General features: G+C 40.4%; 1 protein-coding gene across 5 annotated transcripts in view; it reads right to left on the bottom strand.

Annotated features, from left to right (window-relative positions):
• Positions 1-13,967, bottom strand: part of scn1laa (sodium channel, voltage-gated, type I-like, alpha) — a 121,104-nt gene that overhangs the window by 49,118 nt on the left and 58,019 nt on the right. For 4 of the 5 annotated variants that reach the window (XM_072914444.1, XM_072914445.1, XM_072914446.1 and 1 more), the window contains 7 exons: positions 12,847-13,053; positions 7,837-8,100; positions 2,216-2,336; positions 1,907-2,145; positions 1,662-1,835; positions 1,232-1,588; positions 583-1,065 (listed from right to left, as the gene is read on the bottom strand). In XM_072914444.1, the coding sequence (XP_072770545.1) occupies positions 583-1,065; positions 1,232-1,588; positions 1,662-1,835; positions 1,907-2,145; positions 2,216-2,336; positions 7,837-8,100; positions 12,847-13,053 (1,845 nt within the window). Of the gene's footprint in view, positions 1-582; positions 1,066-1,231; positions 1,589-1,661; positions 1,836-1,906; positions 2,146-2,215; positions 2,337-5,490; positions 5,848-7,836; positions 8,101-12,846; positions 13,054-13,967 lie in introns of all 5 variants that reach the window. The other variant, XM_072914448.1, reaches the window with a different exon arrangement.

The raw sequence follows: 13,967 nt of genomic DNA, 5'->3' as shown, positions 1-13,967 counted from the left end.
GGTGGAATGTGTTGAAGGTGCAATGGTTTAAATCGTTTGAACAATGTGGAAATGGTGGAAGTTTGAAAAATGGGGAATTCATTTTGAATGGAAAAAATGTCCCGGAAAACCTGAAATCCTGGGAAATCTGAGAATTTTTGGAATTTCTCAAGGAAAAGCCTGCGATTCCTGAATAGGCTGAACAGTTTGAAGTTGGAACGCTTTGAATAAGGGGGAAAATGTGGAAGGTAGAGCGCGCCAAAATCTGGAGAAGAAGAAGAAGAAAAAGAAGAATGCTTTGGAGCATTCACACAATTAAACTGGTGGGGGGTTATTTTTGGAGACATTATCTTTAGGAATTGAGCACACATTTATTTAAAAAATATATTTGAAATTGTAAGTTGGAACTGGAACACTAAGTCCAGTAGTACAGAAAAGTGATGGTAGTTTCGGACATTTCAATTACGACAACACAATTGAACTGCAATGTTTGAAAAAACACAATCTAACTTAACTCCGAGGCCGTATTTTGGCACACTTGTGACAATGCCTACTTTAATGGAAGGAACTTTCAAAATACCTGAGGGTAAAGAGCATCCTTACCACAGGGCATCCCTCCTCCTCAGACGAGGCACTGCTGAAGTCTTCAGTGTTGAGGTTTTCAAAGTCGGACTCCCCCAGCGCAATAGGAACATTGACAGTCAGACTGGGGTTGTTGATGAAAGACATTATGGAATCATCGGTCTTGCTGCAGACGATGTACTTGTCCCCACTTTTGTCCACTCCGGTCACATCGCCGTTACTGTTTTTGGATAGCTCCTTAATGGTATGGTTAGGGATGCCGTTGGGTCCTGAGGCTTTGTGGAAGTCATCTAGGGAGGATTTAACCTCGCCCTGGTTTTGCCTGTTGGTCCTCAGGCAGACACTGTTGCAGCTGCTTTGAAGCAGAGACTTGACAAAGGCGATGCCATTGTGGATCCGTCCAATAGCGATTTGCAAATTGTTGGTGTCGCTGTCGTCCTCTGTCGCGGCCAGGTTGTCCGCACTGAAGGAACTCAGCAGCAAGGCCAGGAACAGGTTCAGCACCTATCAGATCACAATATGACTTATGATATCCACTTTTGAATGCTTTGCCACCATGTTCTCTTTACATAAAGGACACAATATGATTAACAAAAACAAGACAAACGTGCAACATCTAGATTTACTTATAGATTTGGGTGAATTGACAACAAGAGATGGGAAAATGTACCACAAGGTTTCCAATAACCATGACCATCATGTAGACAGTGATGCACATGGGTGTTCCAGCCACTTCCATGCAGTCCCACATGGTCTCTATCCACTCTCCACATAGCACTCGGAACACAATGAGGAATGAATGGAAGAAGTCATTCATGTGCCAACGAGGCAGGATGCACTTGCTGGAGATTTTACACACACAGTCCTTGTAGTTTTTCCCAAAAAGCTGCATGCCCACGACAGCAAAGATGAACACAATGATGGCCAGCACCAGTGTCAGATTGCCCAAAGCACCCACAGAGTTACCAATTATTTTGATGAGGGTGTTGAGTGTGGGCCACGACTTGGCCAACTTAAACACACGCAGCTGTCAAAAGAGAAGGGTCATAACGATCTCCATCTTTTACCCAATCATTTGGCTTGTGCGTGTTTGAACTCACCAATCTGAAAGATCTCAAAACAGCCATTCCACCCACACTGGCCAAGCACAGTTCCATCAAGCTTAAACAGACAATTACCCCATCAAAAATGTTCCATCCTTCCTGAAAGTAATAGTATGGATCCAAAGCAATGATCTTGAGGACCATTTCAGCCGTGAAGATGCTTGTGAATACCTTGGCAAAAACGGACATACTAACTTGTCAAACACTTGGTAGATATTTGAACTTAACAAAACTCCACTCACCATATTGCCCACAGCCAGAGTACTGGTAAAACTCTTGGACATTGGGTAATGATCCATGGCCATAAATAGGGTGTTAAGCACAATGCAGATAGTGATGGTTAGGTCCACAAATGGATCCATCACTATTAGTCTGACTATCTTCTTAATCTTCAGCCAGGCTGGACAACATTCCCAGATGAGAAAGGTGTTTGCAAATTTGTACCAGCAGGCAGGACACTTCTGCCTTGATTCTTCAAGCTCTGTTTCAAAAAAAGGATATTTTTCATCATACAAATATTTACAACTCGGCTTAAATGTTGTGGAATCTACCTTCCATTGTGCTGGTTATGACACTTGCCACGCTATAAGCCCTATCCCGGACCCCCGGGTCCTCGGGAAAGGCTGCACATTCCTCGTGTGTGCCCCCCTCAGTGTCAGTTGTGGTGTCAGGCTGTGGGGGGAAACATTGGTGTCAAGTAATCACATGTCAACATTGTGTAAAAAGCATTGCAGTGGGAGAGCTATTCATCTCATCCCAAACACTAATCACTTACACAAGAACGTCAGATCGTAGAAAAGCACTAAACTAGCAATGGTCATTGTCTTGCCGGATTTATAAAGCTACCTTTCCACCAAAGTTCACTTTGCCTGTGTATATACCTCTCATTTCAAAAACCATCTTCTCAAGGGACAATGCCATAGAAATGAGACTTAAAATCTATTTCAGAGTACTAAGTTTACATTGTAGATGTTTATGTTTACCAAAAGACTAAACACAGAGCCATTATGATTGCGAATACACCTCACAGTGAACATGTCCAAATGATGTCCAAAGGGTGAACATTTAGTGTGAGCATCGTTATTATTTCAACTGCCCTCATTTTTTGGGACATGGATTTCAATTTATTTGATCTACTTCTGCACGATGACATCACAAAGTTGGTGGATATTAGACACTTTGCCAGCTTGAGGATGTCCCACAGGCGCTAAATCGGGTTTCGGTCTGGAGACATACTTGGCCACTCCATCTTCATCTTAAGCATCCATCTTCATCTTAAGCGTCCTTAGCAATGCACTTGATGATCTTGGAGGTGTGTTTGAGCTCATTATCATGTTACTCAACTGCCTTGCAGCCACGCTTTCTACAGCTTCACAGCTTCTGACTATCATGCCACAACCACCATTCTTGACTATGGGAAAGACCAAATTATTCCATTTTTAACTGCACAGAGGGGGGCTGGGGTGGTGCTGGAGCCTATCCCAGCTGCATTGGAGCAGAAAGCAGGTTAGGCCTTGGCCAGGTAGCTACCTCAGCGCAGGGCCAACACAGATAGACAGATATTCACTCACATTCATACACTAGGGGCAATTTAGTCTTGTCAATCAACAAAATACTACAAATGTAAAACTAAGTAGTAAATTCTCCGACAGGAAATAAAATACAAAACAAGTTGTCACATCGATATATCATGTGGTGTGTCTTTTCAAGATAGCATGTTAGCAGATATTTACACAGTAATGGCCGTGTTATTTATTTTCAATGGATCGTAAATAAGGGTGTCCAATATGACTTTTTCACTTCTGATACGATACCGAATTTGGAGCTTTGAGTGTTGGCCGACACCAATATTAAACTGATACGATATCATCAGGAACCATAAAACATACTTCTATTATTTTGTTTGTGTGGAACGACAGAAAAGGTTTGATCAAGTGAAATAAGTCAAACAATGGTCGGTGTGAAAAACACTAACAATAAGGCATACAAGTACGTGCGTGTATTATTTTGTAGTGTGGAATGTTCAAATATATTTAGTCCAGTGAAATGACTCAGAGAACGGTATGTATGAACTCACTAACTTTATTGCAGATTTATAATTTTGAAGTGGAGTGTTGATTTGGGTTTTAGCAACACTATGTAGTTACAATTATTCATTCAATTTAGGGCACGGCACAGTAGGTTGAATGACGCGGACACATTTGTTACTGGATACATTCTAAAACGCTTTTCTACCTGTAAGTATTATGCAGCTGCAATTATTTCATAAGTGTTTTTATTGACAAATGTGCTGTTTAAACTGTATTATTGATTAATTAGGGACACTTACCTCGCTTGTGAACTAGCTGTGTGCAGCTAGCCTATAGCCAACCATGTTTACTTTTGATTGTTTTTTTAAACCGTTAATTTGCAAGGGGAAAAGTCCCATTGAGATGAAACATCTCTTTTTCAAGGGAGTCCTGCACGTTTATACACCAGTGTGGGTGCCTCTGGGAGAAAGGTGGGTGAAGTGTCTTGCCCAAGACACGACGGCCGTGATTAGGTTAGCGGAAGCCGGAATCGAACTTGGAACCCTCAAGTTGCAGGCACGGCCGCTCTACAATCCGAGCCACGCGGTCTCTTTTGCAAATTACTTTCCTAAAACACAAGAAAATACCGACCTTGTGTGCTTATTGGAGGTAATTTCACGTTGTGCAGCTTTGCACAAGAGAATACGCTTGCTGTGCTACTTGTATCGGAGCTTCTTATGTTGGACAATTGACGTGCAAGCATATTCATATTACTTCATTTTTTTGTTTTCTAATGTTGGATCGGTTTGGGACACCCCTAATGGTAGGTGTATACACTATATTGCCAAAAGTATTTGGCCACCCATCCAAATGATGAGAATCAGGTGTCCTAATCACTTGGCCTGGTGTATCAAATCAAGCACTTAGGCATGGAGACTGTTTCTACAAACATTTGTGAAAGAATGGGCCGCTCTCAGTGATTTCCAGCGTGGAACTGTCATAGGATGCCACCTGTGCAACAAATCCAGTCGTGGAATGTCCTCGCTCCTAAATGTCAACTTTATTATAAGAAAAGGGAAGAGTTTGGGAACAACAGCAAGTCAGCCACCAAGTGGAAGGCCACGTAAACTGACAGAGAGGGGTCAGCATAGTGCAAAGACTTTCTGCACAGTCAGTTGCTACAGAACTTCAAACTTCATGTGACCATCCAATTAGCCCACGTACAGTAGGCAGAGAGCTTCATGGAATGGGTTTCCATGGCCGATCAGCTGCATCTAAGCGATACATCACCAAGTCTAATGCAAAGAGTGGGATGCAGTGGTGTAAAGCACGTCACCACTAGACTCTAGAGCACTTTTCCATCTGGCAATCTGATGGACCAGTCTGGGTTTGGAGGTTGCCAGGAGAACGCTACATTTTGGACTGCATTGTGCCGAGTGTGAAATTTGGTGATGGAGGAATTATGGTGTGGGGTTGTTTTTTAGAAGTTGGGCCAGTGAAAGGAACTTTGAATGCTCCAGGATACCAAAACATTTTGGACAATTCTATGGGATGGCACTTCAAGTTCATATGTGAGTGAAGGCAGGTGGCCAAATACTTTTGGCAATATAGTGTACTACTGTACAAGCTATATACTGTCTACTCCAAAGTATAACCAAGTTTTTTGCCCCTTAAAAAAATGGTTGTTAAAATGTGACGTTCATGAAGTATTGTGGCTACTATCCAGCTTTACAGTCCTCAATTATTTGGACAAATACAGGAAAAGGCAAATAATTACTATGATATGGAAGAAAGCAGACTTAACTACCCCTTCTTACTTTGTATCTAGTGGAGGCGAAATCTACTGTCACTTTAGGAAGAAAGCGCCCCATTGGAGATAATGGGATTGAATCGGCAGCCATTAAGGACACTACTCCGTTGCAGTCTACAGTGCTGTGCTTCATCCTGCTGGGCAAAAGTAGCGGATGTGGAAAGACGCTGGACTGACTTATACTGCTGCCGTAGCGGTCACGCCCCCATGTAAAAAACAAAGAGTTCCTTCGAGTCCGGTTGTCCTCAGAAATGCTGTTCTCATCATCTGCAAACTCATTTTCTGAGCCGACGTCACTGAAAACGTCGCTGGTCCTGCTGTTCCGTCTGGATGAGAATGGGGGTCCGTGAATACTCAGAAAGGACTAAGAGAGAAAGATATTCTTCAGTAGCAAGGACGAATACACGGAAGGCGTGAAGAAGAAACAACTTTGAGATGCTCTTATGAACTGACGACATTAAAGGGACTTCAGAGAGGAGATGAAGAGGGTGGGATGATGATGATGATGATGATGATTGTGATGGCCAATGCGCATAAGCATTGAAAAGAAGCAGCAAATTAAAAGCCATATTTGCGATGATGACGATGATGAAAGAACTGGTATGATGCTGGTAAGCGTTTAAAGGAAAGTTCAGTAAAACGGCGTGCTGGCGACATCATCAGCATTGAGAAGAGTTAAGAAGAAGATCATGATGATGATGACGACGATGATGTGCCATAAGAAAGCTTAATTTTGAGGCGTAATCCCATTTAATGAAAATAGATTACTGCATAAAGAATGTCAGCGTGTGCATGCAATGCATAACAAAATGGTGCTGCCTGCAAAAAGCTCCATGACATCGCTCCTGCCTTATTAGTGATATACTGCCTGGCCAAAAAATTCAATCACCACTTGGATTTAATTCAGCAAATAGCTAAGAGCCTCCCATTGAATAATTACTGCATTGGTGATAATGTTATTTAACCCTAACTGATACAGTGAGTAGTTTCTCATTTGTTGAATAAAAAACATGCAGAAAAACACATCCTGTTGGCATTAAAAAAATAAAAATGATCTGTTTCAGAAGTCTGAAATTGTTGGCACGCATCCAGCATGAGAAGACATCTATGACAGGGCTATCCAATTAGCCTGGGAATGTCACCACACCAGTTCTTGAGTTAAGATCAAAACTTGTGAGACAAACATTTTTGCAGCAAATTCCTACAAAAAAACACTAGACTTGTAGAAAGTGTACCACTGGAAAGCCATTGGAAGTTCCTTGTATTGACACTTTAACCTTGCTAGCAAACAGAACACAAATTCAATTTACATAACTAAGGTGTTCCTTTAAGTCCTCTCCTCTTTGGTAGTTACACATATCTAGCTTGTTTACTTTAGATGTAGTCAGTAGTCCTACTTCTTTAGTTATGCTAGTAGTGTACTTTTAGGTTCCACTTTAGGTCTTCTCTTTTTTTATCATTAGAACTATCCAACTGGTGGCTTGCAAGTTCCTTTAAAAAAAAAAAGAAACGTGTAAAAGACTCGTTTTTTTGCAACAGTTTCTTAAAAACTCCAAAGTGATGTCATAGAAATGTTCTCTGACAATATTTTTTGAAGAATTTGCTTAAAAAGCAGAGCACTCCTGTAACTGACCAAAAATAAATAGACCACATCAAATGTCTACTGTAGAGGACCCTGATTCTCCGGAATGTACAGAATAAGAATAATGGTGAAGGGAGAAGTCTGTCCTTAGCTTTCTGGGAAGATGGGTCCCAAAACAACTTAACTGAATATCACTCATCTGGGGAGACTGCTTAAAAAGGTCCAAAATCTGTCCGATTCTTTATTTAAACGTTTTCTGAAAGCCCCATTAATACACGGTTGTTTTGATCTTGCACAAGTTTGTATAGCATGAACTTTTTTTTGGACCAGGCAGTATAAAAACTTAAAAAATGACCACCTGCACAATCTAATGTCACAATAATATGATAATGTCGATGGTTTATTTTGAACATGCTTAACAACTGTCGTACATTACGTTTAAACTTGTACAATTGTCTGAAAAGAAGTAGGAAGAAGCAGAGCTTATTTCATTCTAAGGTTATTTAAATGAGAAAACGGGTTATCATTATGGCGTGACTGTTACATAATGTAGTGCATGTCATTGGACTGTGCAGGGGCTCCTATTGCTCTGGATGATACATCCAGTCTAAAGGTAGCTGAAGATGTAGAACAATTTTGCATTTTGAACTACTTTGTCTTGCATTTATTGGTTACTTATTCTTCTGCTTGAGGATGTTTTGATATTGAAAGTGTATGGTCATTTAAAACACATTCCAGACAGAACACCGCATACTGCAAATGGTACTGAACCTGGTGAGCTGACGAGTACTTCATGTCATAGTTGAGTAAATTGGGCTCAACAGAGAAGTGGCATCGGGACTTCTTAATACTATCCTGAGACTCTGACTCCGGCACATTCTCTGCAGCCTCTTTGCCCCCTTCCTCTTTTTGTTTTCGCCGCCTGTTGCTTCGCTCTTTGGCACTTTTAGAGCTCAGTTTGGAGGTTTCAGAGGAGCACTCAATACCGCCGGGATTATCGGTGACCTCTCCCCGCTCCGCAGACACCACCGTAGCCTGGATGAGGACAAAGGAGAATGTCAAGTGTTGTGTTGTGTCAGTTTGGAAAATCCGTTTTATCTCTCCAAACACAATCAAGCTGATTGGATTATAGAGTATGACATTTACCTTTGATAGCCTTTCATGAGAGCATTACAAATGATATTTATTTGTACTGGTTTACTAAACCGAACCATTTGTTATTTCTAATGCCACGCTTGGAAACACAATTAAAAAGTCACATGAGATGGCACAACATGTTGCACCTCAGGTCCCAAATTTAGCCCAATGAGTACCACAAGAACAATAGCATGTGTATAATACATTTACATAGAATGGCATATAAATAGAGAAGGTTATACAAAAATATATGTTACTAGGAATAGATTTAATAGAGTAAATGGAAAAATAGAATACGTTGTGATGCTGTATACAAATAGAATGTTTATCAACAGGGATACACTTAAGAGCCTTGCCGGTGCCCTCATACAGTATCATTTGGACTACACCTGCACCTCATGCTTCACCACTATCCTCAAGCCACTAAAAACTAAACAGACTCCTGCTCAACCTCCCAGAGGTGGGACCAAGTCATTGCTTTGCAAGTCACAAGTAAGTCTCAAGTCTTTGCCCTCAAGTCTCGAGTCAAGTCTCGAGTCAAGACAGGCAAGTCCCGAGTCAAGTCCAAAGTCAAGACTGGAAAACCTCAAGTCAAGTCCCAAGTCCTGCATTTTGAGTTCCGAGTCCTTTCAAGTCCTTTTAACCACAGACTAATAAATGTACACAGATTGTGTATGCTTTTAATACGCTGTATTTATTTATTAAAACAAGGGCATTTGAAATTGCAGGGAAAAAAATAGTGCTAACATTGCACTTCATAATAGCACTACTAACCAGTCATTTTAAACATTTAAGTCATTCTTTTACAGAATAAACACATTTGAAAAAAACAAGTGCAACTGTACTTATTTGCACAAAAGTGTTAACGTTGTATTTCCATGGCATGTTGCATTGTAACTAGTTCCACAGCAGTTTCTATCCTGTTCTTACCTTATCTCATCTCATACTGTATGTGTGTTGATGTGTGCGTACACATGAAAAACATAACAAATACATGAACATAACAATGTTTTTAGATGTCAAGGCCCTATGCAATATGTACACATATTCTTAATATAGTATACATTTTAACTGACCTTTATTTGAATATGTTTGTCTTTTTGTAGGTGGCTAAAATACGCGGTGCTGCTGACCGCCGTCTAACATTACGTTACTGTGTGTGATACATTGACTAACGTAACGTTACGTGTAGGTACCTCATGCAACCCTGCTTAAAAAAAATCACTTGACAAAAAGTATGAATAAGGTAGCGAACTGCAGTGGACGCAACATATTGCCGTGTTTGCAATGACGTTATAACCATAGACATCTTGTAAGTAGACGCAGCATTGATTGCTGTGATTGCTGACAGTTGACAGGTAGAAAACAAAGATGTCGGGCTGGTGTTCAGCGTTTTCCTGCTCAAATGACCGGACTGTTGAAAATAGGAATCGGGGGATTACTTTTCACAAGTAAGATTTAACATTTACGTACTATTGGTTGTATTTTATGAAAATAATATTACCACAGAGTTGAGAAGGAGCAAAGATCTTCAATATTTGTATGTGAAAATCACAAAGAAATCTTCTGGGGGAGGATGACGCCCCTACAGGGGTTTGGTGTTCAAACTTTCAGCCCCACCTAAAACAAAATTCACCAGCCGCCACTGATTATGATGCATTCTCATTTTAGGCAAAATATAAGACAATACTTTCTTAACAGTATAATTGTAACCAGGAATAAGTCTTCAAGTAACAATATTCAAATACTAACATTGTTGGGTAAGACAGAATTTGGTTTTATTCTGAATCCAGTGAAACAGATTGGTGGTTTTAGCTGATATAAAGACTTTCAGGTGTTTATATATATGTTTAGTATTTGGCAGACGTTTTTATCCAAAGCGACATACATAAAAAAATACATATAAAACAATCAGTGTAAACATGATCATTTAAGGGAAGAATGTAATACAAAATATCAATACAAAGTGTCAAGACATAATAAACTCTCTGCTGCTGCAGCAACAGAGATACAGTCTATATATAGATATCTAATGTATTCATACATTGTTTATGTAGGATATACGCATGTATATATAACCTAATCATATTTTTTCTTCAACTTAAAAATAGCTGACCGTTTTTTCCCCCCTTCTCTGGTATTGTATTTCCAGTTTTGATCTCGGACGTCTGGTCACTTATAGCGTATAAGAATATTATATTACTGTTAAGCAAACAATGAATAATAATACACGCTAAAACATGTGTCCGCTATCATAGCTACACATATGACAAAAAAAGCGGGTGAAAATCAGTGGTATTTAGTGAGGTAAAATTAATTAAATGCGCTGACAGTTCATTGCTCCTGCCAAATGAATTGCACTGAGTGGAGCGGATCACCACTCCAAGATGGCGGCCCCGCGTCTCGTCTGCGCCAGTAGGCAGTAGCGCTCCATGCTGCGTACCCTTAGAAGATGTCTATGGTTATAACGTTAGCAGTGAGTTTGCAGCCTCACTGATTTCACTACACAGCAAATTAAAGTCACGTTACTTAGCCAATAAACGTTATCTTACATTCAAAACGTACCTTTCTTTGTGCAACTTCAAAAGTCGAACGAAGTTGGAAGTTGTTGCGTCTCCGTCTGTAATATTCGAACTGCGTGATTTGCATACGGCAATCGTTTTTTGTTGACCAAGTCGTACTTTTTATACCCGTACGAAACCAACTTTGGCATAATTGTTTCTCACTGGCGCGTTGTTTGACAACTCTTGTTCATTGGTTGTCCTGGAATTTGATTGGATGAATGCTGTGTGATGAAAACAACGTAGATCTAATTTGATTGGCTATTGTACTGAGAGCACACCAGCTGACAGGAACAACACGCTGATAGACACAGACGGAGAAAATAAAAAATACGGAGCGCTCCCAAATAACTTTTTAAGCTTTGGGTTTTGGGGAAAGTAGCAAGTCATGTCAAGTCAAAAGGCTCAAGTACAAGTGAAGTCACAAGTCATTGATGTCATACTTGCCAACCTTGAGACCTCCGATTTCGGGAGGTGGGGGGAGGGGGGTGGGTGTGGTCGGGGGCGTGGTTGGGGGCGTGGCTAAAAGGGGAGGAGTATATTTACAGTTAGAATTCACCAAGTCAAGTATTTCATATATATATATATATATATATATAACAAATACTTGACGTTCAGTGAATTCTAGCTATATATATATATATATATATATATATATATATATATATATATATATATATATAAAATAAATACTTGAATTTCAGTGTTCATTTATTTACACATATACACACACATAACACTCATCTACTCATTGTTGAGTTAAGGGTTGAATTGTCCATCCTTGTTCTATTCTCTGTCACTATTTTTCTAACCATGCTGAACTCTGATGATGCATTGATGTGTGGCACGCACAAAAGTGCTTTCATTAAATGCACTAGATGGCAGTATTGTCCTGTTTAAGAGTGTCACAACATTGCTGTTTACGGCAGACGAACTGCTTTACGGTATACAAAAACGTGACTGCTGCTGTTGTGTGTTGTTGCCGCGCTGGGAGGACGTTAATGAAACTGCCTAACAATAAACCCACATAAGAAACCAAGAACTCGCCCTCCATCATTCTACAGTTATAACGTGATTGGGCAGGTATGCTGGTTATATTGTGGGTTAGCCTGAATTTCGGGAGATTTTTGGGAGAAAATTTGTCCCGGGAGGTTTTCGGGAGAGGCGCTGAATTTCGGGAGTCTCCCGGAAAATCCGGGAGGGTTGGCAAGTATGCATTGATGTTAAAGTCTAAGTCGAGTTGCAAGTCTCTTTACATTTTGTCAAGTCGAGTCTAAAGTCATCAAATTCATGACTCGAGTCTGACTCGAGTCCAAGTCATGTGACTCGAGTCCACACCTCTGCAACCTCCCATACAGGACTCACCTAACTCAAGCCCACTTTACCAAATTAGGATGGCTTAGAGTTGAGGAAAGAGTTACACCAAATTGCAATGTGCTTGGTATTCCAAATACTCAGAGAAACAGTCCCCAAGTACCTGTCCAACTCTTTCACCAGAGTAAGTGATGCTCACAGGTACTACACCAGAAGGACTTCTTCAGACCTCGTCAACATGTGCATAGTCATGTACATAGTGTCATGTACGTAGTGTATATAAGCCCCCCCCCCCCCCCCATTTTTTGTATATATTGTTTATCAAATCACCTGACATGTATACTGTGTATATGTTCATCATTTATCCATTTTTTTAAACGTAATTTTTATATACATGTTACAGGTTATATATCTTTTATTATTGAATGCATCAAATGTGATGAATATTTAATGGAGCACAAAGGAAACAAGCCTTTAGGCTTTTTGTGCCATCCATTTGCCTTTTTAAAGCATTACATGGATTCAATTCTTTAACATGTCAATAAACTTCTCAATCAATCACTCTCAATCAATCAATGTAAAAACAATGACAGCAAAGCAAAAAAATAAAAGCTCAGTTTAGCACAGTTGGGAAAAGTTAAGATGTACTTTCAGTTTGTACTGTGTAAGACGGCAGGACAGTTGTACAGAAAGAAACCACGGCCCAGCAGAATAATATACGTATGCAGACTGAGCTAATGAAATTGTGTTGAAAACATCAGTGGCCGACCTGAGCATCTTCTTGCTGGCGTTTCAGCTGCCCCAACATTGCCTGAAACTCCTCCTCCTTTTCCTGAGCCTCCTTCATAGTGGCCTGGCTCTGCTCCTCATATGCCATGGCCACCACAGCCAAGATCAAGTTGATCAGGTAGAAGGAGCCAAGGAAAATAACCAACACAAAGAAGATCATGTAAGGCTTTCCAGATGCCCGTAGTGTCTGTTGGGAACAAACAAATACTTTAATTTTGGTCCATGGTATGTTATGTATTCAATAGATTAGGTTGTAGCCCACAGGTTACTATAGGTACACTATAGGGACGTAAGAGTACATGTTTTCGTGATTAGATTATTGGTATGGAGAAAGTTCCCACACGGTACACACTGAACTGCTCATAGTTACGCAGCTACTACAGTATGCAAACAAATACAGTGCAGACTTTGGCCAATAGGGGACATGGCTGTCAATATTGCCAAGGAGAAACCAGAGCTTGAAAGACACCTTCTGTCATCTCCTGTGTAGAAACACTTCGCCTTGGCGAAATATATAACTGGACAATATCAAGTGGATGAAACCAAAGCAGTGAAGTTTAATTTGTTGTTCAGTAGCAATCTGGAATGGGGTTACGAACTGTAACTAAGAAAGTTGCACTTTAGGCAAGTGATTCCCAGTGGTGGGCCGTCAGGGCCAGCTAGGCCTTCTTTGCTGGCCTAACAAAAATCATGATCATAGATTAATAAAAGTTACTTATTTTCCCTAAATATATAAAAGTATTTATCGTTATCTTCATGTCTTATTAGGCTCCAGTGTTTCTGCCTTTACGTTAGAGCTTTTAACCAATCAGAATTTAGCTAGCTTGTTGCAAGCGCTGTATACATGTTCTTCTGAATCAACATAGTGGCGATCTGTGCAGTCTACGCGAACGGGGCACATACAGTTGATAGACTGTTTTGAATGCCAATCAGACCACGAGTTGTTGACAGTATCCCTTCTAGGGTGCTTCAAGTTGAACATGACATTAACGTCTCCAGTGATTGGATACTATCTCGCGGCTCTCAAGTGAGTATCCAATCACAAATTTCATAATTCATAATTTGATGGCTTCAGCTCAGAGCTCGGGCTGCCGCCGTCTG

Source organism: Nerophis lumbriciformis, linkage group LG13 (genome assembly GCF_033978685.3).
Source record: "Nerophis lumbriciformis linkage group LG13, RoL_Nlum_v2.1, whole genome shotgun sequence".
Lineage (NCBI taxonomy): Eukaryota > Metazoa > Chordata > Actinopteri > Syngnathiformes > Syngnathidae > Nerophis > Nerophis lumbriciformis.
Note: the sequence above shows the minus strand (reverse complement) of the source record. Positions and strands in the feature narration are given on the sequence as shown.